Source organism: Mytilus californianus, unplaced genomic scaffold (genome assembly GCF_021869535.1).
Source record: "Mytilus californianus isolate M0D057914Y unplaced genomic scaffold, xbMytCali1.0.p SCAF_7, whole genome shotgun sequence".
NCBI classification, from domain to species: domain Eukaryota; kingdom Metazoa; phylum Mollusca; class Bivalvia; order Mytilida; family Mytilidae; genus Mytilus; species Mytilus californianus.
Genome location: NW_026262723.1, coordinates 77,124,002 through 77,150,459, shown reverse-complemented (window position 1 = coordinate 77,150,459; position 26,458 = coordinate 77,124,002). Strand labels below are relative to the sequence as shown.

The 26,458-nt window shown below is 32.1% G+C and overlaps 1 protein-coding gene across 2 annotated transcripts; it reads right to left on the bottom strand.

Moving 5' to 3' along the window:
• Positions 1–2,067: 2,067 nt before the first annotated feature.
• LOC127709034 (uncharacterized) lies at positions 2,068–24,925 on the bottom strand. Of its 2 annotated transcripts, XM_052214323.1 has the most exons (4): positions 24,844–24,925; positions 19,761–19,856; positions 6,572–7,985; positions 2,068–2,656 (listed from the first exon to the last, which is right to left on the bottom strand). In XM_052214323.1, the coding sequence occupies exons 1-4, from the start codon at positions 24,883–24,885 to the stop codon at positions 2,358–2,360; spliced, it is 1,851 nt and encodes a 616-aa protein (XP_052070283.1). In that variant the 5' UTR covers positions 24,886–24,925; the 3' UTR covers positions 2,068–2,357. The 2 variants fall into 2 exon arrangements, with proteins under 2 accessions (XP_052070283.1, XP_052070284.1); XM_052214324.1 differs by lacking the exons at positions 19,761–19,856; positions 24,844–24,925 and adding an exon at positions 11,350–11,725.
• Between the last annotated feature and the right edge of the window lie 1,533 nt (positions 24,926–26,458).

Below are 26,458 nucleotides of genomic sequence, written 5' to 3'. Positions count from 1 at the left end.
ATCTCACATCATGCGAATTCAGACTCGGTCAAAACCCACAACATAGAAGAGGACACAAGCGGACCTTAACAGATCAGAAGATTATGCCGTTGTCTTCAGATCTATGACTATGAAAACATGTCTCTTGTTAGTTGATTTACCGCTAGTGATTTACCGAAACTGCGTAGTATGGAACTGACTGCCAACTTATGTTTTTATTGCATCAAATTTTCACATCTCCGAAAAAAAACCCACATAAACAGCTGAAACGCTACGAATCGAATCCATCAAATTAACCATCTTCAATTAGAAACCAAATGCTTATGCATGAGGATTGCATTTCCATCGAAAAACGTCTAATTGTTGAAAATAACACTTTGTTAATTTCGTGTGTCTGCAGCGCTTTTCTGGTTATACCTTTATCAGGAACCTCAAACCCAAACATTTGAACGACAAGCATGTATAAGACATAAACACGGGAAGAGCTTTGTGATCAAAAGAAACCAAAAAAAAAAATAATGAACAAATTCATTTAAGAGCAATTTTGCGTAAGGGAGTTGGAATCTTTTATTCTCAATAAATTCTTTATCTATCAACGGAAAAGTTATAGAAAAGTTTGAAGAAAAATCATGTCCATATTGAAACTCTGACCACTAATCTGTTTAATTTTGATTTACAGACAATGTCATGTTGTTATGGATGATAGGAGACATCTGATATATCATCGCTGATGTGATAGGAACCAAATTAAACGAAAATTCATCAGGTAATGCATCTACAGCCAGACTTGCATATGAAATATTTATACCAGTAAATAGAACTTTTCAAATAATTTCGAGTTCTTAGTTCTTTAGATACTAGTATAGTAGTCTGTTCTGTAATCCTATTCCCGATTCTGACATTTTACCTAAGTGGGAATTCGCATGGCGGGTGATGCATGCATAGTAGGAGATACGTATACTGTCGACCCTTCCTGTTGCGCTCCTTTTGAGGTTCATGCTATTCCCTCAGTTAATGTTTGTTACCATGATTTGTCCGTTTTTATTTGATTAACTAGATTTGAACATCGGTAAACAACTGTCGCCTCAATTCAAGACTCTTGTTAAAGAACACATATAAGGCTGGATTTGGATTTTTACGTTATCTTCTCATTCATGTAATATTAAGAGAGAAATAATGTTTAAAAAGCCTCATCATGGTAATGTAATATAGTAGCGATTTTATTGTGCCACATATATAAATGTTGCTATTATTGTATTTTATTGTGTTTATTTTACCGTTTGTTTGATACTATTATTGTATAAATCGCAATTACGTAAACCAGTTTTATAACCTCTTTCAAGTTTTATTGCCTGAAGTATTTTAAGTTTGGTGTCATCATGATAAAAAAAATCGTGTCAGAACTATTATTTGTATGTGTATTTTAGTATGGTGTGTACATTAAACGTCACAGAACTAGTGATTTTGAGTATTTTTTATTAACTATTCACTCTGATTGACTTTGAAATATCTAGTATACATAGCCTATAATTTCTTTCATATAAAATACATATGTTAACTTATGATCATCATGAAATTGTGAAAACTTTTGATTTTTCCAATCGGACGTACCTCGGAACTATTATTAGAAGTAATTTTAACTCGGAAAAACTGATTTCCGCAGAAAATATAATGTTGCAAATCGAGAAGATAACGGTCATTTATGTTTACTCCCTCAGTCAATAGTTCTTAAACTTTGGTCAAATATATAGTTTTCTGCTCTACAACTATCCATTATGATTTTAAAAAATGTGATATACCTCAAATGGAAAGCAATACAACACAAAATTCGGAAGACTTCTTCACATTGGCTTTCATTTGCGCAATTAGGGAGCTACCATTTGATTTTATGGGGGGGGGGGATTATTTTTCACTCTATTCGGTCCTGCCTTTTTTTATTAGTTTATCCAGTTTTTTTTTTACACAAATTGTCATCCTTCCTTTTTTTGCTCAAAATTCCTGTCCTGCCTTTTTTTCAAATTTCATCCTAGCCCCCCCCCCTAAAAATCAAAAGGTAGCTCCTTTAGAAATGCATATTCCGCGTAAACAACAAGTTAATGCTTTTATTTTATTAACTTATAAAAGTACAAAGTCATGAAAAGAAAACATAATAATAGCACTTTCAATGCATAGTTTAGACGAATAATACAACAGGACCCAAATACTACTGTTAAGATAAATATTATTTCATATCTTCTTCAAAGGCGTATGTAGTGCTCAGGGTGCAATATTATATACACATTGTATACAAATTGGTCGATTTTTTTTAACTAAATCTGTAAGATGATTTGTCCGAAAAAAAATTCGATTTAAGTTGTAAATATAAAATAGTCATGTCATCATTTCTCTTCCATCTCAGAATTTTCAATATGGCTTAGAACATCATGTCTACGGATCTTTTTCAGCGCATCTACTAAGTCAGCCTTTTTAGCTCGTGTGTGATGTCTTCTCCAACGTTTTAGCGCCGCTACTGCTTTGTTCTCCAAAGGACCACGAGCACCATCAATGTTAATGTCGCTTATGTCTTTTTCTATAGTATGAGAACCTCGTTTTGGATAAAATGGTAGTTGTCTATAAAGCAACATCCAATCTTGATCTATGTATTCACTAATAGTTTCGCAAGCCTTGGCGAGTTTATCTGAAAAAATGAATGCAATTTATACACCTAATTTTTAAATACCATTGCAAGTTTCTGATTACATGGTTTCAATTTTCACCGCTCTTCCTCATGGTAACATTGAACAAGTTTACCTGTCCATTATTAATTCATAAACGTTCTATCTAGATCTTCCTATTCCCAAAAACTCGACCAAATATCTGTATATTGACGAGAAACGCGTCCAATATTACCGTGCGAACGACTGACAAGAATACAATCTAATTTATAAATATTGTATTTGATTTTATACTTTTACTGGTATTTTTAAACGAAATAGTTTTTATTATATCATATATAGTTTAAAGATGCTAGTATTTTCTTTTCTTAAATGTGCAAAAGAAATGAGACACAGGTTAATCAAACATAAAGTCTTCTCTCGTAAAAAAAAAAACAAAAAATAATGTACTATAAAGTAGTTTTCAACGAAACTCAACAGTTCTAGCCGATATAGAAACTTAGCGAGCATAGTAACATACATTCCCTGACCTCTGGATTGATAGAAGAACCCATTCACTATAACATTGACAAGTTAAATGGTTGATTTTGTGTATATTATTTGCTCATATGTAACTCAAAATTTACAATAGACCTCCATTAATTCAATCCGAGCGATTTGAAAGAGCTGTTCAAAGGTAATTATTTGCCAAAAATCCAAAATTTAAAAACAGTAACACGCTGTGCATATTCCTGATGATTTCGTTCATTGATTTAAAGGTTCGGATAATATGCATCTTTTGTTCAAATTTAAGTGACCGACGTGCTTCATTTCAAATCGAAACATGTCATGCATATCCATGGCAATACTAGTATCTAACTTTGAAAGAGATTTGAGTAGAAACGAGAGCACACTCTTGCAACAAGAATACAAAAAAATAATGACCGACACCCTATCTGACGTCATGTATATATATATGTGTGCATGGGAGAATAAGTAGTCCTGTTTCATGTAGAAACATATTGGATTGTAATTTTAACGAATTCTAATAAAATTATGTAAACAGCAAAAAAAAAAACATTTTACAACACATTCTGTTTCATACAAATTAATCTTCTTTGCCATTTTTTCTGCCATTCTAGAGCCGAGAAAAGTTAGCTGAACCATTAAAGCAAATTGATTGTCAATATTTGTTATTAACATATAGTTAGTAAAATTGCACTTAGGAATTACTATGTACAGCATTTCTTACAATTTGGATTGCTCACCTTAATTAGTATGGAAAAAGTAACACCAAAAACACATTTATATTACACGAGCAGGTACTTGTTATTTGGTTATGCTGGAACAAAAATATACTGCGTTCCAGGTTAATGTAATGTAAAAGTAACATGCACACATGACACCATCACTGGGGATAATTATTCATTATGACAATAAGCTTATTCAAGAGAAATAGGATCGATGTTTATACATGTATACTCACATTTCAGTTCTTTAATTTGAACAAAGAAAGTCGATAATCATTAAATATTATAAAATTCAAAGAAGTTTTGGAAAACGAGCAGACTTTTGTAAAGAAAAAAAAAACCAAAACAATATTCTGTATCTTTCAAACATTTCTGAAAACAAATAACTTACAATAAAACAGTCGAAATGGACGGAAGTAGCACAGACTAAATGAATTTCTTCTTAAGTTTTAAACATATAATCTAATAATGATAATTTTTCATAATAAACCCGAGGTTAAATCTAAACAATGACTATATGTTCGGTAGGTCTTACTAAATTTCCAATGATTTGTACAGAATACGCTTATTAAAGTACAAACAAGAATGGCACAATAATTGATTGTGGTGGTATCATTGTGTAGCAAATAATTAAGCTTACAGGAACTGATACTGTTGGTTCTTTTTATCAACCGGACACATTAATAATTAAAAAAATGTATGTTTTGAACATGAAATTTAAAATCACAACTGAAGCTCCAAGTTGATTTGATATTCCAGGGCTTGCAATCTTTAATCAAATTTATAAAGTGTTATTTTCATTTGCTAGCACTAGATAGATACCACTGCTGGTGGAGGATATAATCAGCTCAGAAATCAGTGTTTCGGTATTAACATGGTTTATAACATTTTTTTCCTCCAAAATATCATTCCCCGTTGAATTATTTAGAAATAACTAAGAAACAAAAGTAAAAAGTCGTCCTTAGATGAATGTGGCTATTCTTTTTATGTACACTTTGGTCACAGTCATAACACTTTATGTATCCCCGTTTTCGTACATCAACTGGCTTTCAACTGTTTGTGTCTGAGCGTTCCTGATGTAAGTACTTCTGACGTATGAAATTTAAAAAGTGTTGTTTTCCTTTAATTGGACAACGAAAGTAATCTCTTTGAAAGTTTTACGGAAGCAATCATAATTTAAATGATCGTTCTGAAATACCTTTGACGCTCAGTGAATGCCCACCGATTTTTTTCCACTCGTAGCTTAATCCTGTCCACTTTATTCCTCGTTTATGAAATCATCGAACTGCTCAATTTACCTGCCATGAGCAATACGATGGGTGCCACTAGAGGAGCAAAAATGTGAACGATTCCGGACCAACTGCGTTCAAACCAAGTGTTTTGTTGTTTTGTGTTAACTATAGTCTTTTGTGTACTGTTTTGTATACTATTCAGTGTGTGTCGGTTGTGTATTTTACTTTCGGTTATGGAATTATCTGACGTTCATCGACTTCGGGTACATTTTCAATCAAAGTATAAACTTTGTTCTCTTAAATTTTATGTCGGTAATATGAAGGGTCTCGACTGGTGGACTTTTTTCATAAACGCGATTCTATCTATAGTCAACAGATGCAAAATTTAATAAAAAAACATATTCTATTTCTAAACTATTATATCGACGAAAATCGGGATTCCCGTACCATTTGTAGAATTCGGAAAAAAGCTTCAGAATATGTTACAGAGTAGATATTTAACAAGTTTCTACTGTTTGAAATTGTATAAACTTTGTATGCTTACATAAGATTACATCGCATTAAGTGGAAAGATTATTTCAATTACATGATAAGCTCACATTACAACTAGCTATGGTCAATGCAGTTTTTGTAATTTTGTATTTTGAAAAGAAATGAAAACATATTCGATTGATGGACTAGTTTATTTTGTGACGAAACCTGTTCTACTCTTACTTTTTAGAAAAACTTTTTTCCAGAAGTAAATATGTTTAAATCAAATACAAATTTCCATTTCACAACAGTCATGATTATATGCATATTTACGATTGTTGACTTCCGATAATCATCATATATGAGTCTATTTATCAAGTAGTTGCCAGAACCCCAGATTCTAAATCTCTTGATGGAAATGATTGAATTGAATTAATTGTTTAAAAGAGATACACAATCAGGTTTCTATACAATCCTTACGTCAACAAGATTTCAGAATGCGTAACAAGGTTGATCTTTTATTCATGTTTACTGATGAATTCGATAAAGCATTGATGTGTTTATACGAGTACACCGCATAAAGTGATATGATTCTTTTAATTACGGTACGTTAGTTGAGATCTTAACTACCTCTCGAACAGTGCACTTATTTCAACTGCAAATACGTGTTATAATGCTCAATCGGTTGACGAGATTTGTTAATTAGTCTTAAGTAGTTTTATACTGTCTATATCTTTAAACCTAAAATTCTGCTATGATAGCTTGTCAAAATAGATGTATATTGAATTCAACTCATTTGCATTATTAAAAATTTCGCATTAAGAACATAATACCAATTGGAAAGTTTTCCATTTATCGTGTATGTGTATTTATGCAAACCCTGGTTAGATCTTCGATTTTATTTACCAGTCCATGATTTTCAGGACATTTGTTAAGAAAAAACTAAAATCTTTATAAAGAAGCTAAAAGTTATGCTATAGATATGAAATTGAATTAATTTGTTTACCTTTCCCTTTCTTTTGTCCAATGGGAAGACTGAAAAAGATTTTTTCAGTGACGTCGGTGCTAGTTTTGTATCGATGTATTCGTCTGGCTAAATCTAGAGCCTTTTCTAGTTGTTCAAATTCTTCCTCTTTCCTTTCCCTGTCCACTCTGATGTCTACCAATTCCTTTTTCATATCTTTGATGTCTTTACCCATCCTTTTTACCTGATTTTCTTTCTGTGTCATCCATTCAAGCTTGTATTGAACTGCCGCTAGTTGTCTTTTTAATGGTGGCATTTTTTCCTTTGCATAATGAATTTCATCAGTCAGCATTTCATATGTTTCAATATAAGTTTCCTGAGAATATTCACTTTCTCGTTTCCTTAATTCTTTCTTCCTGTATTCTTTAAACTCCAGTTCTGTCTGAAGTTCAATCGAGAGGGTTTTAAGGTTATCTGCTTCATCTTTCATTGACTCTTGCTTGTTTTTCCATGTTTCCATTTCTGTCAATGCTTTGTCAAACTCTATTTCTGATTGGCTCAATTTATAGGTCAATGTGTGATATTTAGTTTTGGCGTCTCTCAGCAAGCGAACTTTTTCTTCACGCTGACGTTCTAAATCGTCTATGTCATTGCGTAGAAATACGGGATAATTCTGATCAGCCTGAATCCAATTATTGGCAACAGACATCACTGCTTTTATATTTGTACAACCGTCTGCAAAGAGCAAAACAACTGGAACATTTTCGCACTCATTCTTCTGACAAAATGCCAAAACTGGTGAAGTGAACTGAGTATGGTGAATCATAATATCCTGGTAGTTCTTCTGAAGCTTTTTAATGTTTGTTATACTCTTACTAACTGTTTCAATCCATATTTCAATCTGTTGTTGGTAATGAGCTGCCGTTTCCAAGTAATGGTCTGTTTCTGGATCATAGAAACTAACACAATATTTTTCAAGCATTGTTTTTATATGTGTGCACGTTTCTATCAAGTCACTAAATTTGCTTGGCATGAAGGTTTGAATTTTGCCATATAATTCTTTAATCAAAGCAATATTGTTAGGATCGCCTTTATATTTTTCTGAATCAGAACCATCTTTGATTGCTTTTTCTAGAGACGCCTTTGAGGAAAATTCGCTGATGTTTAACATGCGTAAAACTCCTTTTAATCGAAGTATACTTTTTTCTACCTCATGTTGCAGGCTTTTACCGACGCCATAATAATTTCTCTCCAAACGTGAAAGTTTTTTCGAAAGTCCTTTTATTTCAGAAGATATCGAATGTCGTAACTTTGCAAGACTGCGTGGTGGATTTGTCTCAATCTGTTGCACTCCCATAGACCTTCTGTGAAGCTTAGACATGTCATCGAGGGCCGGTAAAAGAAAGGCAGTCTTTGTCGCCAGTGTCGGCATCCGACAATCCAGAATTGGTCGAAGCTAAAATAGTCATAAATTTGATAATAAACATACTTAAAAACTGTATATTATTTAGACATAATTATTTCTCGACGCTTCAAAGACTTAAATACATGCAACTATTAAACATAGTTTAATGCAGTCTTTACTCAAAAAATGTAAAGGTTCGTTGAAGAGAAGAGGGCAGCCAATCATAATTGAACTGTAGAAAAAAAATCGAAATTAAAAACACTACAGAAAATAATTCTTAAATAATTGAAAAATATATGCATTATACATTTAAGTATCTTTTTCTTCTATTTTTCTTTATAAATATTTCTAGCATGACATGATAGAAACGTTTGAAACATATCCAAGTGTTAAAAAACTTGAAGTTATTAAAAAGTAATTTGATAAATAATCAGTCCTTGAATGCTATTAAATGAAACCAAAACATAAGTAGAAACTCGCACAGGAATGAGCAAACCAACTTACCAAACTCAGTTATTTCATGAGAAATTAGTGTACATTGAACTTATGAGTACCGTAATCATTATTTAGCGAAAGATAATATAATACAGGTTTTGGTCGAAAAGGTTTCTGGGGTCTCTTTCAAATTTTAAGAATAATCTGATTAAAATGTTAGGTTCATACTAAAAAAAAATGCCAAATGCTTTTCAATGGAACAAATAAACAGAGGGAAATCAATTGATTAAATTTTTAATTTATTATCCACAAAATAAACATAACCTAAGCATTGCTACCGTTAACCAACATATCAATCATATTATAAAAGTTGATAATGTCACTGTATATCTCAAATAATTTCTCACTGTTTAAGCAATGGAGATTAAAGGCTAGAACGTTTGACTTTTGATTGGGAGATAGGAAGCTTAGATCTAAACCAATTAAGTCAATTTGATTTAAAATACCAAAACTACAGATATTTCAAAGACACGTGCAAGTCGGTTCAAATATAGATAAAAAAAAAATGTCAAACAAAATTGTCCCCTATCAACCGTTGGCTTTCGCACTAAAATAATATTACTATTTGTAAGTAGCATCTTTAATGCAGTTTTTCCTGGTGTACAGATAAAAATTATGTATATATTGCATTTCATTTACCAGCATATCGATATAAAAGTTTGATTGTCAAACGACAGAAATTCCCCTCAAGAAAAATAACAGGTTGAGATTTTTTTTTTTCATCTGAGATATTAATTCATTTCAATCTATGAAGTCTGGTAAACAATTTTATATTGTACATAGAATACAGTATAGTTCACGGAGATACAATGTAAAGCATTAACTTTATAGACACGTATTTTAACTTGATGTGATTCGAGTGGTGGTTGACATAGACATTCTCCAATGAAAGTTGGAATTCAGTAGCTACTTATGTCGTTTGTTATTTTTATGGTTATCAACGCCATATAGAATTATATAAGTAAATATTTAATATCAACAATGATACTCAAATCGTTATTATTAAAGTCTATAGCAACATGCGAGACTATTTGCACGAAAGATTGGACTATTAAATTAAATTTTAAATGCGGTAACAAAACTTGAATTATTATTATTTTGTTTTGCTATGAATCTACCTTATTTGCTTTAAACTGAGCAGATAAGAATAAGTTTGAAATGTCTGAAATAAAGTCAGGATGATATTGATATTTGATACCAAATTTACTTGCCTCACATCTGTGCACCGCCGTGTATCGAAAATTGTCAGTAGCATTATTTCTTGTTTTCTTTTTTTGTCATTTTTTTATTAAATAGGATCAGAAGTCCATTACTAGGGGTTCCTCTAATAATGGACTTCCGATAGGGTATATGATATCCTACTTCATGAAACTAAATGTCGTGTTTTCTTTATCTTGCAAGTTGAGAATTATTAGCAATTCATACTAAATTTTGCAAACGGCCGCTTAAAATTAATTGTCCCACAATTACTGTTATGCGACCATCTAGGGTGGGTAATTGGTTCCCAATAAGGGTCCCATGGAGTACTATAAATTATATTTTTGATAAAAATAGGAACCCGTTCACATATTTCAAAAGCTGAGGATGTATCCCATGAAATAAAGCTTATTTAGTAGCTGATTATACCAAATCTATGTTTTTTCTTAAATAAATTATTTGTTAACAATTGCATAATAATTGCCATTATAAATAAAACTCGTAAAGAAAATTGCAAAACAAGATGTTAACTTAAAAAGCATGCATTCTGCATTTCACAATGCTTCCGACAGAATTTGATTTAAATTCTTCTATTTTTTTTAACTAAGCCTATAAAATACTTTGTCAAAGGGACAATAGAACCCTTACAGCCATTGATTAAACAAAGTATCGGTTACGACGTTGTCAAGTTTTTAACGATTTTTTGCGGTTTGATTCCAAACAGTTGCAGATGATAATGGTTGCTACGAATGATACAGGAAGTAAATACTTATAATCAAAGAATCAGCTGCTCTATTCGCACCTTAAAAAGTCTAATCAGCAAGCTTACAGCAATGTCTTTTACAAACCCGAGTAGAAACCTGGCAAAAATATTTCACTATCTCCATTTATTTTACGATATGATGTTCATATAAAACTTTACTGATCATTAATTTATATATATTTGGTCGTAAAATGAAAGCTTTTAAATAAAAAAAATTGAAACATTGAATTTAAACCATAAATAAAAATAATGATATAAATCGACTCCCGCAAAGTGTTACAGTTTATTCCTTCAGCCAAGCATAGTAGACATCTGAATAACATTGCAAACTTCAACTGAGAATTAATTATACGAACTATAAAAAGACAATTGACTGGAACAATTTTAAACAAGCATCGGTCAATTGAAATTGAAATTTTCTTGTTTATTCTATATTTATTAGTGAGAGTGTGCCTATGGTAATAGAGAGACTGGGGATACAATAGGAGGGAGAGAGAATAGAGAAAATCATTGTTTAGTGTTTGCTGGGTACAAGCAAGGACTTTCTATACAACCTCATTAGTACAAGCAACAGTTTTTGACAAATTTAAAAAAAAAAGGGTGAAGGTGGTGGAAACATCATGTTCACTAACATTTCAAGATAAGACGCTATATTGAACTCACGATACCAACATATACTAAAAATGTAGACGATATCTAAAAAAATATATACATTTCAATTGTTACTTTTGCCAATGAATCTTCAGTTAATGAATTGATTGGGCTAATGTTCTAATTAACGACACTTGGATGTCAGAAATGGCGATGGATAAAAATAAAACTGAACACAACATTTAAAAAATATATTGCGTGTTTATTTTGATAAATTTGAATATAAAGCAATAACAAATCTAAACAGAAAATCCAACATTGAAACATAAATACTGGAATTTAAATATATACCAACAACAGTCAACTCACCTTCAGATTCATCTTTAATATAATTAGTTTATATCTTTCGTATCATCAATCTGTGTTAATTACACCGAGAATTCCACAAATGTTTTTATCACAGTGAATTAAATCCAACATGATATCGACAGGCCAATAACTAGCATGTCATCATCTAAATGTCTTTTTATACCAAATATCCAAAATCAATTACATCGTACTACTGTAATTTAATTCGTGTGTTCGAATTCACTGTCTTTTAAGTAATGATTGATTTAACCGTATAAAGTGTCATAGAGAGCGTCTTGCCACGAAAACGTTTCAGAAAATTAAATATTTACACCCTGAGAATTACTGTATTTATTTAATGTTAGTTAAAGGAAAGATTATACCGCGATAATATAGCATTTTTGTGTGCACAGTTCATAAAAAACATTACGCGAAGGACAAATAAATACATACTCTTTATTCTATCAAACCAGCTTTGAAGGAGAAATTATAAAACTGTTTAATTGGTATATGAATTGTTATGTGATACTGTTTTAAATTGAAGAAAGTATAAATTAATCTGTTCTGTAAATCTTTTGGTATCGATGTTTTCTGAAAAAAAGTAACTACCAATTTTCCAAACAAATCGCTGTTGATATGTCCAGGAAAGAATTCAAAATGTTTCGTAAAAAAGTGGATTTTTAAAATTACTTTCTGAATTGTTCTTTATATGAGGGGCTGGATGGGAGGTCCTTCATTTCTGTATTCTTTAATTTTTTAGACCATTTTTCACTATGCTTTATACTTTTTGCCCATTATTCTCTTTTCTTTAATTTTAGCACCTCATTATTCTCTATTCTTTTTATGTCAATTTTTCTCTATTCTTTATATTTTATGCCTATTATTCTCTATTCTGTAAACCCCCATCCACACCCTCTGATATTTTAGTTTGTTTTGTTTTGTTTTAATTTCTTTTTGTTGTTGTATTTGTACCTTATTTTTTTTTTTGGTTTTTAGAAAGAGAGGGATTACGTCGAACATTTTTAAATACAAATATTCCTCTATAGTTTATCGAAAATAAAACATTACCAAATTCTTTGATTCTTTTGGTTTAAACACACAGCTTAAACATATATTATTGTCTAAGACATATAGATGGACACAAATTATACAATTTAGAATTTGCCCTCTTCGATAAATTACTTATACTACATGTTTAGACGTTCATTGCAATAACCTTTTCTATATCAACAAAGACATTAAACATAGTTGAAAGATATAAGTATCTATACATTAAAATCAGCAATATAAAACAAACATCTTCTTTTTTAAACTTTTGCGTTCAACTTGGCCCTTCAATTCGTGACTTGCTTTCGATAATATCAAACTGGTTTTTTTTATAATTCTACGATTCCCTCGAAATATATTTAGCAACAAAACGGAAAAATAATAACCCGTATAACAATATGAAAAAACTGATCAGAATCAGGGAAACCTACCGAAGAGTATGGAATTATTTATACATGCGTCAGAATCAGGGAAACCTACAGAAGAGTATGGAATTGTTTATACATACGTCAGAATCAGGGAAACCTACCGAAGAGTATGGAATTGTTTTTACATGCGTCAGAATCAGGGAAACCTACCGAAGAGTATGGAATTGTTTATACATACGTCAGAATCAGGGAAACCTACCGAAGAGTATGGAATTGTTTTTACATACGTCAGAATCAGGGAAACCTACAGAAGAGTATAGAATTGTTTATACATGCGTCAGAATCAGGGAAACCTACTGAAGAGTATGGGATTGTTTATACATGCGTCAGAATCAGGGAAACCTACTGAAGAGTATGGAATTGTTTATACATACGTCAGAATCAGGGAAACCTACTAAAGAGTATGGAATTGATTATACATGCGTCAGAATCAGGGAAACCTACTGAAGAGTATGGAATTGTTTTTACATGCGTCAGAATCAGGGAAACCTACTGAAGAGTATGGAATTGTTTTTACATGCGTCAGAATCAGGGAAACCTACTGAAGAGTATGGAATTGTTTATATATATGCGTCAGAATCAGGGAAACCTACTGAAGAGTATGGAATTGTTTTTACATGCGTCAGAATCAGGGAAACCTACTGAAGAGTATGGAATTTTTTTTACATGCGTCAGAATCAGGGAAACAAAATTAGCTACGAATGACTCTGCCTACAGATTTTTTTTTTGTGAACCCTAGGTACATTCAATATTACCATGGCCAGATTTGAATGATTTACAAAATTATCTTTCCTTCTCCATCAACACATATGAAATTGCAATGCAACACAAATATATTAAGGAAAGTAACTAATTCCCCATTCAATACAAGTATCGTCCAAGTGACCTTGACCTTCAAGATATGACATTTGGACAGAGTCATGACTAGGCATTGGACAAGATTACCGATTTTGTGACGTATTATCCGCGCACAATAGCATTAAATTTGTCAGCTATGGACTTGGAATACCTTATGGTCATAACACACCCTGAATTGAGTCAATTACTTGTCAGCTGTGACAAAAACCTTTGTGAGGGAAGGTCAAAGTCGCGACTTAACCTTCGGGTAATTGGGAACAAATATGTGACTTGGATTCAAGAAGTCTTCACAAAGATATATCTCGTATAATTTTAAAAAAAATGTATTAACTGTAACCCTGATCGGGTAAGGAAACAATGTGTTTATGCATGCATCAGCTGAGATTTAATCTTCAAGATATGACCCTTGGGTCATGGGGCAACAATAGTGTGAAGTAATAGGCACTTAAGTCACAGTGTTGGACCGTTTGGTATTTCATACTTTTTTGCAGAGCAATCTATGTTTTAGGGAGAGGACAAACAAATTTTATATTTCACAATGATAATAAAAGCAGATTCATATTTTTTTTCTGTTTCTAGCCTCGATTAATTGACATTGACGCTTGAATTAAGTCTATTCGACAAGAAAATCGTCTTTTAGATAGAGACTTTTTCCGTGTAATTCATTCGAGTTTACCCAGTAGCTGTCCCCTCCTAATATATAACTGTATATTATGTTTGCATATCATTTTTATGTTTATCAATGTAACATGTCAACAGTAAACACCCTTAGTCTACATTTTTTGTTGTTGATATATCATTTAAATCATACATTGCTATCACTGGCGCAACTAATTGAATTGTGTTACCATTTCAAAGTTGACAGTTTTGTAATTTAAATGACGATTTTGATTTCTATCTAAAATGATATAGGTACACAGAGCATTAAGATTTGAATACCTATCATTACTTTAAATACTTGGGAACGTACAAAAAATATAAATAAATTATTATAGTTAAACTTGTTTGAATACGTGTGCTTTAAATACGTACATTTCTTTCATTAGTATCCCTGTTAAAGGTGTTATATAATTTTTATTATAAAAACCTTTGTCAGAAATAGGTAATCTGTTCCGTGTAATGTAAATGCGGACATGTTTTTATGGGACAAAGTAGAAGATGACCATTTAAGACAAGTTTTTATCTGATAAAGCATATAGAATATGGAGTAGACTCACATGAATTAACTTGCATATAATATACAGGGACTCAGATATATGTCAAAGGAACAGGGACTTAAATTGCTGTTCTTCATGTTCACCAATGCTGGAAGGGGTATAGCAATGAGTAACTGCATGTAGTCACACTTCACATTAAGATTAACACGATCTTAGCGTTGACATTAAAAGTATCGTTCCATTTTTACTTCAACGTGATATCAGAAAGAGACGAACTTAGCGTTGACATTAACGGTATCGTTTCATTTTTCTTTACCGTGATATCAAAAGACGATCTTAGCGTTGGAATCAACGGTATCATTAAATTTCAGTATATCGTAATATCAGAAAAGACGATCCTGGCGTTGACATAAACATATCATTCCATTTTTTCTTTACCCTGATATCAGAAAAAGACGAACTTAGTGTTGACATTAACGGTATCGTTTAATTTTTCTTTAACGTGATATCAAGAGACGATCTTGAAATCAACGGTATTATTAAAATTTAGTATATGGTAATACCGGAAAAGACTATCTTAGAGTTGACATAAACAGTATCGTTCAATTTTTTTTACATTATCGTGATCTCAAAAAAAGAAGATTTTATCGTTGACATAAACGGTATCGGTACATGTTTATTGTATCGTGATATCATAAAAAGACGATCTTAGCGTTGGCATAAACGGTACCGTTCGATTTACACTTTATCATGATATCAGAAAAGGAATATCTTAGCGTTGACATAACGGTATCGTTCCATTTTTACTTTATCGTAATGTCAGAAAAAGACGATCTTAGCATTGACATAAACCTGGGACTATATTACGTCCCAGCATAAACGATATTGTTCCATCAATACTTTATTCTGATATAAATGAATATAGCAGACACACAAAAATTGTCCCGTTTAAGTTGCCCTCAAAATATAAATTGTCATCATGTTGTCCTGAATATGAATGAAACCGTACACTGTACGGAGCGAAGCTAGTAAAACGGATATTTGCTACCGTCAAATCCAAAGTTGACAATGGCAACACAGTACTGTTATTCCCATTTTAATGCAATACTCTTAAACTGTTAAGAATTAAACGTCGACTGAGATTGTTGCCAATGACTCCGACCTTCAACCGTGGAATTGATGGCAGACGTCATCCAATCAAAATAGTCGTTACATGCCAAATTGCATTAGAATATACGATTGATGTTACACATCCATTTATCCGATGACCAAATTACTTGTGTCCAGTTCTTCTGTTGTCTCTGAACAATGGATTCATCCTTTAACAGTCTGATATGGTGGAGAAAACCGACATTAACTAACATCACAGCTCAAATCACTGTATCTGAACCTGAACAAGGGGGACAGGTATTTTATCTTATGCTTTTTAATTGGAAATATACATTCTACAGCCTCAGTCATTGATGAAAGTGGCACTGAATTATTGAAAGTTCCCGGGCAAGAAATAAGAAAGATACAACAAAAACAAAGAAGCCTGAATCATTTCAGTAATTAACCACTGAAAAGAGAATCTATAGCAAGAATTTTTGAATCATTTTACGCTTCAAAAATTTGAAAATTATGAATTGATTACTAATTACGTTATTCAATGAATTATTTAAAAGCCAACAACCCTGGTACTTTATACCAACAAAAACATATCCTACTGGAAAAAATGTCGATAGGTAGAATTTTTATGAAGACCTTTCATGTCAAAAATGATTTGCCTTATACAATTTACATTCAAATAAATGAATTTGGAAAAAAATGAAGTCTATTGTGATCTGAAAACGTGTTTATTTCAATAAAATGCACTTTAAGTGTCTACTCGAATCAATTCAGCTCACCTTTGTAAATATACATAATGATAGAGACATTGCATTACAATTTTCAACGATTTTATTCACTTACTGTGTAAAAATCAGACTGTGGAATTTGATTGTCAGCGTCAAATATAATATACTTTATACTAAACTAAAAAAAAATCACTATGTTTATTCGTATATTCATAAATTCAGAAAGTCATTCAAAGCAAACAAATGTTGATGAAGACAATTTTGCCACAATATTGCAAATTTTCATGTTATAGGGGATATAGGGCACTGACAAGGAATATGACCCCATATCCCCCGTGAATCCCGAATAACAATTGTGTTATACTAGAATGTCCTGATTTAAACATTAATTACCATTCCGATTTTCGTATTTGTTCACAGGGTATAACCCATATACCCTGTCAAGGTAACCAATCAAATTGCAAGATCAATCAGAATATTCCACTCCAGTATAATATTATTCGATTGATGTTACACATCCATTTAAACCGATGACCAAATTACTTGTGCCAGGTTCTTCTGGTGTTTCTGAACAATGGACTAGTCTCTTAACTATGGTGGCCGGTTAAGGCCATTTCGCGTTTTCGCATTTTCGCCCTTCTATTCTATAGGGCGAAAATGCGAAAACGCGAAATCGAGAAGTCGAAAACGCGAAGTCGAAAACGCGAAATATTTTTTCTTTCCGATCTCGCGTTTTCGGCCTCGCGTTTTCGCCATTTCGTATCGTGAGTAAATCAATGCATTTGATGATAAAAAACAGCACCCTATGAGCATTGGACCGTTTGGGCTATTTTTCAAGGTTGAAACGCGCGTGTATTGAACTTTAATATATACGGAAAATGCATTGCATAAATGCATTGCATATTATCGTTTCTTTTGTTGACTAGTAAATATACATGTTTTGTGTGTAGTCTACCTTCACTATGATCTAAAATAGTGTTGAACAAATCACAAAAACAAACGCACAGTAAAGTTAAAACCAGAAAAGTACTCAACTTATTAAATAATGTTTTATAAACGATAGAAATTACAAAATATTGCAAGTACAATACCAATAACAAATCAACCATTAGCGGGCAATTCATCTATAAAGATATGTTTTTGATTAAAAAATTGCTTGATTCTAAAATTTAATGAAAAATTGTCTCAGACGGGAAGTGAAAAAATGATTTGTTGCCATTGAAAATAAGGGAATAATGCTATGACATGCTGATTTTTTAAAAAATGTCTTGTTTCTAGATGTATGTTGTTAAAGGGAAGACGCGAAAAGGCGAAATCGCGAAATCGCAAAAACGCGAAGTCGAAAATGCGAAATCGGAAAGAAAAAATATTTCGCGTTTTCGCATTTTCGACTTCGCCTTTTCGACTTCGCCTTTTCGCGTTTTCGACTTTGCGTTTTCGTGTTTTTGACTTCTCGTTTTTGCCCTATAGAATATGAAGGGCGAAAACGCAAAAACTCGAAATGGCCTTAACCGGCCACCATACCACACAGTAACAGTCCGATGTGATGGAGAAAACCGACATTAACTAACATCACAGCACAGTTGTATCTGAACGTGAACAAGGGAAATAGGTTTAAATTGGAAATACAATATTTCATTAAAAAAAAATTCTATATGGCCTCAGTCATTGAAAGTGGCAATTGAATTATTGAAAGTAATAAGAAATAAAAACGATACAACAACAAAAAGCCTGATTCATTTCAGTAATTAAACACTAAAAAGAAAATCTATAGCAAGAATGTTTAAACTATTTTACGCTTCAAAAAATTTGAAAATTATAAATTGATTACTTATTATATTCTTCAATGAATTATTGACAAGCCCACAACCCTGGTACTTTATATTAACAAAAAAAATATATTCTACGAGAAAAAATGTCGATAGTTGGAATTTTGATAAAGACCTTTCATGTCAAAAATGATTTGCCTTATACAATTTCCATTCAATTAAAGGCACTTGTAAAAAATATTTGAAATGACGTTTGTTATGATCTGAAACCAAGAAATAAGACGTGTTCAATAAATGCACTTTAAGTGTGTACTCGAATCAATTCCGTTCACCTTTGTAGATATTCACAATGATGGAGCGATTGCAATGCATTTTTCAACGAATTCTTTCACGAAAGATGTCAAAATCCGTAAGTGGAATTTGATTGTCAAAGAGTCATATATAGTATACTTTATACTAAATTGAAAAATCTGTATGTATTTTCGTATATCTATAAAACCAGAAAGTCATTCAAAGCAAAAAAAAATGCTGATATTGCAAATTTTTATGTTTTTGTAAATTTTGCACCAGAGGACATAGTTAACCACAGCTGTATTATATATGAAAGCAATTTTAAAGCTTAACATTCAATATAATTTCAATATGGTTAAAATTGTCCCTCTTATTAATTTTCTTTATGTAAATACTCAAAATTTACATAAAAAAATGCAGTTTACAGCCACTTTTAAGCATTATTAACTAGGTTACATGTTTAGAAATACGCGAAAATAATGTTTTGACCTCGAAGAAGAAGCTGTGCTACAGTAGAATTGTGTAAAAATTGGAAAAAAAAATGTTTGGAAATTGGCCTAATATATTCAGCTAAAATTGGCCTACTTCTATTGACTAACAGAAATACAAACATGTATCACCAGAAGGCTTTGTAGAACAATACTTACCGGTTATCAGGTTTCTGTTTAAATATTTATATTGTAAAATCTCGGCTGCAAGTCACATCATGAAGTTTTTGACCAGCAAACTCAGAGAACGAGCTGATGTGTCACATATATCTTATTTTACAACATAAATTACAAGAAGTGGGGAGACAGCAACCGAACTGTATAATAAAAATCACATGTTTTTTTTATTCCTAGTCAAATAAAAATAAGTGATATTTACATGTTAAAAATACTCTTTCAATAAAAAAAACTTCATAAAAAAATACACGACCAATCTTCCATGTAGCCATATTGCATGCAAAAGGATATCATCGGACAATGACTTCAACTTGCGATAAATAGAAGAGGACTATGGTTATATCATTTATCACTGGTATATGAACATTAAATAATGACTCACTCTTGCAGACATAAATCCCAGATTACTATGTTCTCTGTGTCTTTTATCTCCATCCTCGTCATCTGTTAGACTTGCGCTGATGGTGGGGTCTAAGTTCTGTAAAATAACAATTTTGTTAATATGCAATGTTCATGCATAGTTGGAAAAAACATTATTTGTTTGAGGAAACTTTCGGAAACAGGATGGAAAACAAAGTTCGTTGAGATTTACTCCTGTTTTCGTGTTAATTACATACTGATTTCAGATCTTCTTACAATATACCTCTTCAAAGTTTCATGCATTGTTCATACACTGTACGAATATTGTATATATAGGAATCTATAATTTGAGCAAATGTTCTGGAATACATGTAGACTAAAGTGTTGTTAAAACCTTAAGGTACCTCATATGATACTGTGAATTTAAGAAAAGATTGAAGGGCTTTTAGAAAAGGCTCTGCTGCGAGATAAATTCGGAAGCTATTAGGCCTACCTCTTTTCTGTTTGAATCAGACAAGTCCAATTATATTAGTTTATTTCATTATAAAGAAAAATAAAATCATTCTTTTACCTCTATTTTTGACATTTTTACCTATGTCTGTTTGTTTTGTTCACACATTTTAGTCAATATAATGGAATTTTATGCGACTGTCACACAAGTGAGAGGTTTAGCTAGCTATAAAACCTGGTTTAATCCACCATTTTCTACATAACGAAATGCCTGTACCAAATCAGGAATATGACAGTTGTTTTTCATTCGTTTGATGTGTTTGAGCTTTTGATTTTGCCATTTGATAAGGGACTTTCCGTTTTGAAGTTTCCTCTGAGTTCGGTATTTTTTTTATTTTACTTTTTATTTTGTCTTTTTGAGTAAACATCTAGTTTAATCCCGCCACATACTGTATGTGTCTGTCCAAAGTCAGGAGCCTGTAATTCAGTGGTTGTCGTTTGTTGCTGTGTAACATATTTGTTTTTTGTTCATTATTTTGTACACAGATTAGGCCGTTAGTTTTACATTTGTCATTTCGTGGCCTTTTATAGCTGACTATGCGGTATGGGCTTTGCTCATTATTGAAGGCCGTACGGCGACCTATAGTTGTTAATTTCTGTGACATGCGGTCTCTTGTGGAGAGTTGTCTCATTGGCAATCATACCACATCTTCTTTTTATATCTAGTTGAATCCAGGATCCTCCTAGTACAAATCTGGATATCCCAATTTTTACCAGTAGATATTGGAATTTTGATTTGTACTGGATCTTAATTAGTGTAAATCAGAATGTTTTTTTTTCAAAAAGGTCAACAATTACAACCCATTAATGATAGGTGATTTCTCATTACATACTAGTAATTGTACACCTGTAATAACCTCATTCTCTTCATGGAACTCTCTTAGTGGAGAAGAACATTGTTATTTTCATGCGTTTTCTGTCCAAGGGTCATAAGTGGGCCAAATTAGGTCAACAAGAACATCACCCACAGGTGAGATGCGTAGCAAAATAATAAATATACTGTTGACACAGAGATATGTCTCGACTGTCGGCATAAAATTTAAAAAAAGACAATCTGATGCACAGCAACATTGCTTATCAATTCAGTCGCTGGACCATGATCTAGTGGGCAGGGCCTGATAATGGTCGACACACTGAGATGTACAGACAGTAATGTAACTTCATACAAAATAGCGTTGCAAGTAGTTCCTATCAATCTAACTTAAGCAGAAAACTTAGCATTTAAAATTGCTAATTAATACAAAGTCCATAACCAAGGGGGCAGGGCCTCAAAATAGTCATCATACTGATATGTACTGATAGTAATGCAACTTTATACAAAATATCATTGATCTATCATAAGAAGTTCCTATCAATCTGACTTAAGCAGAAAGCTTAACATTAAAAAATGCTTATTAATTGAAAGTGGCTGGACCATGACCTAGGGGGCCGGGCCTCGAAATAGTCGTCAAACTGATATATAGATATAAGAAGATGTGGTATGAGTGCCAATGAGACAACTCTCCATCCAAGTACTTATATGTACTTAAAGTAATGCAACTTCTTACAAAATATCATTGATCTTTCACAAGTAGATCCTATCGAACTAACTTAAGCAGAAAACTTAACATTGAAATTTGCTAATTAATCCAAAGTCACTGGACCATGACCTAGGGGACAAGGCTTAAAAATAGTCGTCAAACTGATATGTACTGATAATAATGCAACTTTAGATTAGGTATCAATGATCTATCACAAGTAGTTCCTATCAAACTAACTTAAGCAGAAAACTTTACAATTGTTGACGCCGTCGTCGCCGCAGCCGTCGACGGAAAAGCAATCCCTATTTCTCACTTTCCGCGACTTTCTTTGCAGGCAAGACAAAAAACGGAGAAGAAACTGTTATTTTATTATTTGATGAAATTTTCTGAGTAAAAAGGACATTCATTCAGAACGAAACTCGTATGTGATTTGTAATTAATCATTGTATTTACCTATTGATCTATATCTTTATTCTCATAAAGCCAATGCATGACATCAGTACAGAGATAGCAACAATAACTATTTACAATATTTACAAAAAAAGGGAGATAGGTTACAAAAGTCACTAGCCAGGAGGACAAACACAAGTATTAATATTTTTTATAAATGAACAAAGCTTCTTCAGGACTGGTTTTCGTGTACTCGACATAAGTTCAGAGAATTTAACTGTATTATGCCGTTGTACAAAATAGGATAAATACTCTTTAAGTTTTTGATCGAAAAAATTACATTCAAATATATAGTCATGATATTCGTCTCCAATTTGTCGATTGTTACATTCATGGCAAAAACGGTTTTCTCTTAATACATTTTGCCACCTTCCTGTTTCAATCGGAAATTTGTTATTAGTCGTTCGAAATCGACAGAGAACAACGGCATCTTTAAAGTCCAAAATATTAAAATATTCCTCAAATTCCCAGTTGTTCTTAAAAAATTTGTAGTTAATACCTTTTGACGAATTTTGGATTAGCGAATTCCAATTCTAAAGAAACTGGTCTAACAGTTTTTAACCAATCTTTATCAATGAAATTTTGTGTTATATGAGAAACCACAATTTTGAAATTTTTTTTTGACAAACAGAATCTTTATGTATGCATATATCCTTCCCATTTTCAGGACTTCGTACATGGCTTTTTTTGTCATATTAATAAAATTTCCTGTTTTAGTAAAAACAATTCCCAAATAGTTAAACTGCTTTACTATCTCAATGTTAGTGTCATTGTAAGAAAATCGGAGATTTTTTGGCAAACGTCCAAAACCAAACTCTAAGGCTTTAGTTTTGTCAACGTTTACTTTCAATTTCCAAGCCTTACAATAATCATGGAAGGCATTGAGTTGAGTCTGCAGGTCCTGTGCAAAAGTAGCTCAATACCTGTACAAGGAGACAGAAAACGGAGAGGAATAATTAATGCTAATGACATTTTCTATGTCATACGCCCATAGGTCAAAAGCTAGTTAATCAGCACAAAAATTATTTGTGATCCAGAGACACTAATTGTAAAGTTTTAAACCAGATAGCATGCTGAAAATAGATAGGAAAACTATGTTTTAAAAGAAACTTTATAGTTTCATTGGTCATAGTACAGACATGAAAAGTAGGACGAATTAAACTAATACAAAACCTGCACTTAATTATTATACAATTTTATACACAGATTCTGATCAATATCTATAAAGAAGGCTTAAATCATGAAAAAAAAACAGTTTTTTATGTCAAGTTCTAAGCCCAAGGGACATAATTATGTCAACCAAAACAAACCTCATATGTGAATTATCGTTTCAGTTTTAAAAGAAATAAAATCTCAATATCTGCAAAGGAGCTAGCATGAAAACACGGAAGAGGTAAACTATAATCTCAATAATATTTTTAATCAGACCAATGACCACAGCTCAAAGGCAAGTCAATTAGCACAAAAGTCATGTGATCTGCAACTATTCGTTATAAAATTATATACCAAATCTCAAATCTGCAAAATAAACAGATTAAACACGGAGGGGGAACTGTTATCTAAATGAAATTGTGTAACCTATATAATGACCATAAACAGATCAAAAGTATCAAAACCCCGAATTAAAGTCTTACTTTGACCTATAATGGTTTACTTTTACAAACTGTGACTTGGATGGAGAGTTGTCTCATTGGCACTCATACCACATCTTCTTATATCTATTTACAAAATATGTTCCTTAACTTTCATACAATTATAGACCAACAATAAGATTAATATCTACATCGAAAGTCATCTATACAATTATGGTAAAAGTAGGCAACTGTAAATTAAATAAGGTGTCTGTTTGGCCCTCCTTTTTGTCTTTTGCTCTATTTTTTAGTAACAGTGGTTATGTTTGTTGATTTGCGGAAACAGCAGGAACATATATCATTTTTGAAATAAAACACCGTTAAAATGATTTCGAAATAGCTTGGTTTAAAATATCTAAATAAACCCTTTGGTTACAGTTAACAGACGGACGGACAGCGAACAGACTCCAAACACAAAGTGATGGAAGTAGCCCACACTGGCACATTTGCCTAGGCGACCATAAAAGTGGTACATTACTCTTATGAAATTAAAAAATGTTAAAAGTAAGTGTATTTAAAAAAATCTCCACTATGTCCGCCGATTAGAATGAGAGGGTGTCCTAAATGTTATGAGCAGCGATTGCTTAGTGTGTATTCTATTTTTTATTGTGTTCTGCTGTGTTTGCTTCTTTGCAGGTGGTGGGATTTAAAGGGATCATATTTAACTTGCAGTCAGGTGCATCATTTTTTTCTCATTATTGAGAACATTGAAGTGGGTTTTTTTGTCTACATATTTTTGAATTCCTCCATTAAGTCGTCTTGTATCTGTACCCTAAATCCAATCCTTCCCACTTGAGATAATTTTCAGACTTGATTCGTTACAACAGCACTGACTGTTATTCGAGATCAATTAAAAGTATAGTTCAGTTCTGTTTGGAGGGGGAGCAAATGATCAGAAAACTATTCGTGAGTTCATTTGAAATGTGTGCAATTTTTACAATTATTTGGCAATTTACAAGATTAATGTATATAAATACTAGTATAAGAATATTACCTGCAATACCATTGAATAATCCTTCACCTCTTTTAACTTCATTTTCCTCTGCTTAGTATGTCCCTATAATTTCACATTTACTTCAAATAAGTATTTGGACAAATTCATATACCTTGGTCATTTCGGTGAATTATTATTTATAATGTTAAGGCTTTAGTCATAATTCTAAAATCGAATTCGCCCTATTCAAACAGATTTACACAGACTTAATCATGGATAATATGTACATGCATACTATTTTTACAAGTATATATGAAAATATGAGATTAATTCAGGTCATTGAATCGAAATTTCAATACTCTAAGTAGGTGTCAAAGGGTTTTGGCAGTGTCGATTTTAGTTTTTTCTACCGTCGATCCTTCCTTTTATCTGCAGATTAACGTTACGGTTACCTTTTATGGTACACATAGTATTCCATGCTGTGAATTAATGGTCTGCAAGTCATGTTTTGATTAGAGCGACATGTTACACATAAGGAGTGACATATGTTAATCATATAGACGTAGGATTAAAACAGATTATGGTTAGAAATCACAAGTACATTAATTGTTATTTAAAAATATTTTGATAGCATCATACTATTGGTATTTGTAAACAACATACATTTTTTTCAAATTCTTTGTATAGTACCAATAAAGCATAAATAAAGGACAAGACTTCGCACTGTAAGATACCACTGTGCCTAGAGAATGTCTAAATTGTTGTAGCATTAGCCATATATACTCAACCATGGTAAGGGATTCACAGTCAAGTTTATATTCCTTAAGTATATTGTTCAAGTCGACTTCATTGCCATTTATGAGAGGTATAGTATTATATTGTCGGTTTCTTGTTTCAATAACAATATTAAATGCACTTCGAAAGTGGGATAACTTGACAACGAAATAGTAACTTTTCTTGTGATGGTGAAAAAATTAATACCTAATTTATTTATTAAAAGTTATATTGAAACCATAATTGTATAGGTTTTGAAATTATCTGTAAAACTGTCTAGATTTTTATGTTGTCTTACTTTCAACTGTTACCAAGAAAAGTGCATTAAAAGCCTGTCATAGAATTGTATTTTCTTTGCTGTATTTTGATGGGAATATCCGCAAAATATTAGCTTCAAATAGAAGCTTTTTAGAGTCATTTCTAAATTAATAATCCTAAGCATTTGAAGAAATCTACCACTCTACTCCTCGTCATGGAAACTTTCGTCAATCTTTGTAAATAAAACAATCATTTGAAGCTTTGTTCAGTTTTATACAAAGCATAAAAGGACAACCATCTTTAATCCATTAAAAAAATCTTATATGTTTAGGTCGTCTTGATTATTCTACATATACGTACGATATTCTCGATTTATTCGTATTAAATGTTCATGTCCCAGGTTAGGGGAGGGTTGAGCGCTCACAAACATGTTTAACCCCGCCACATTTTGTATGTGCCTGTCCCAAGTCAGGAGCCTGTAGTACAGTGGTTGTCGTTGGTTTATGTCTGTCATATTTGCTTTTCGTAAACTGTTTTGTTATAAATTAGGCCGTTAGTTTCCTCAATTGAATTGTTTCATATTTTTCATGTCGGGGCCGACCATACGGTATGCCGGGTTTTTTTCTCATTGTTGAAGGCCGTA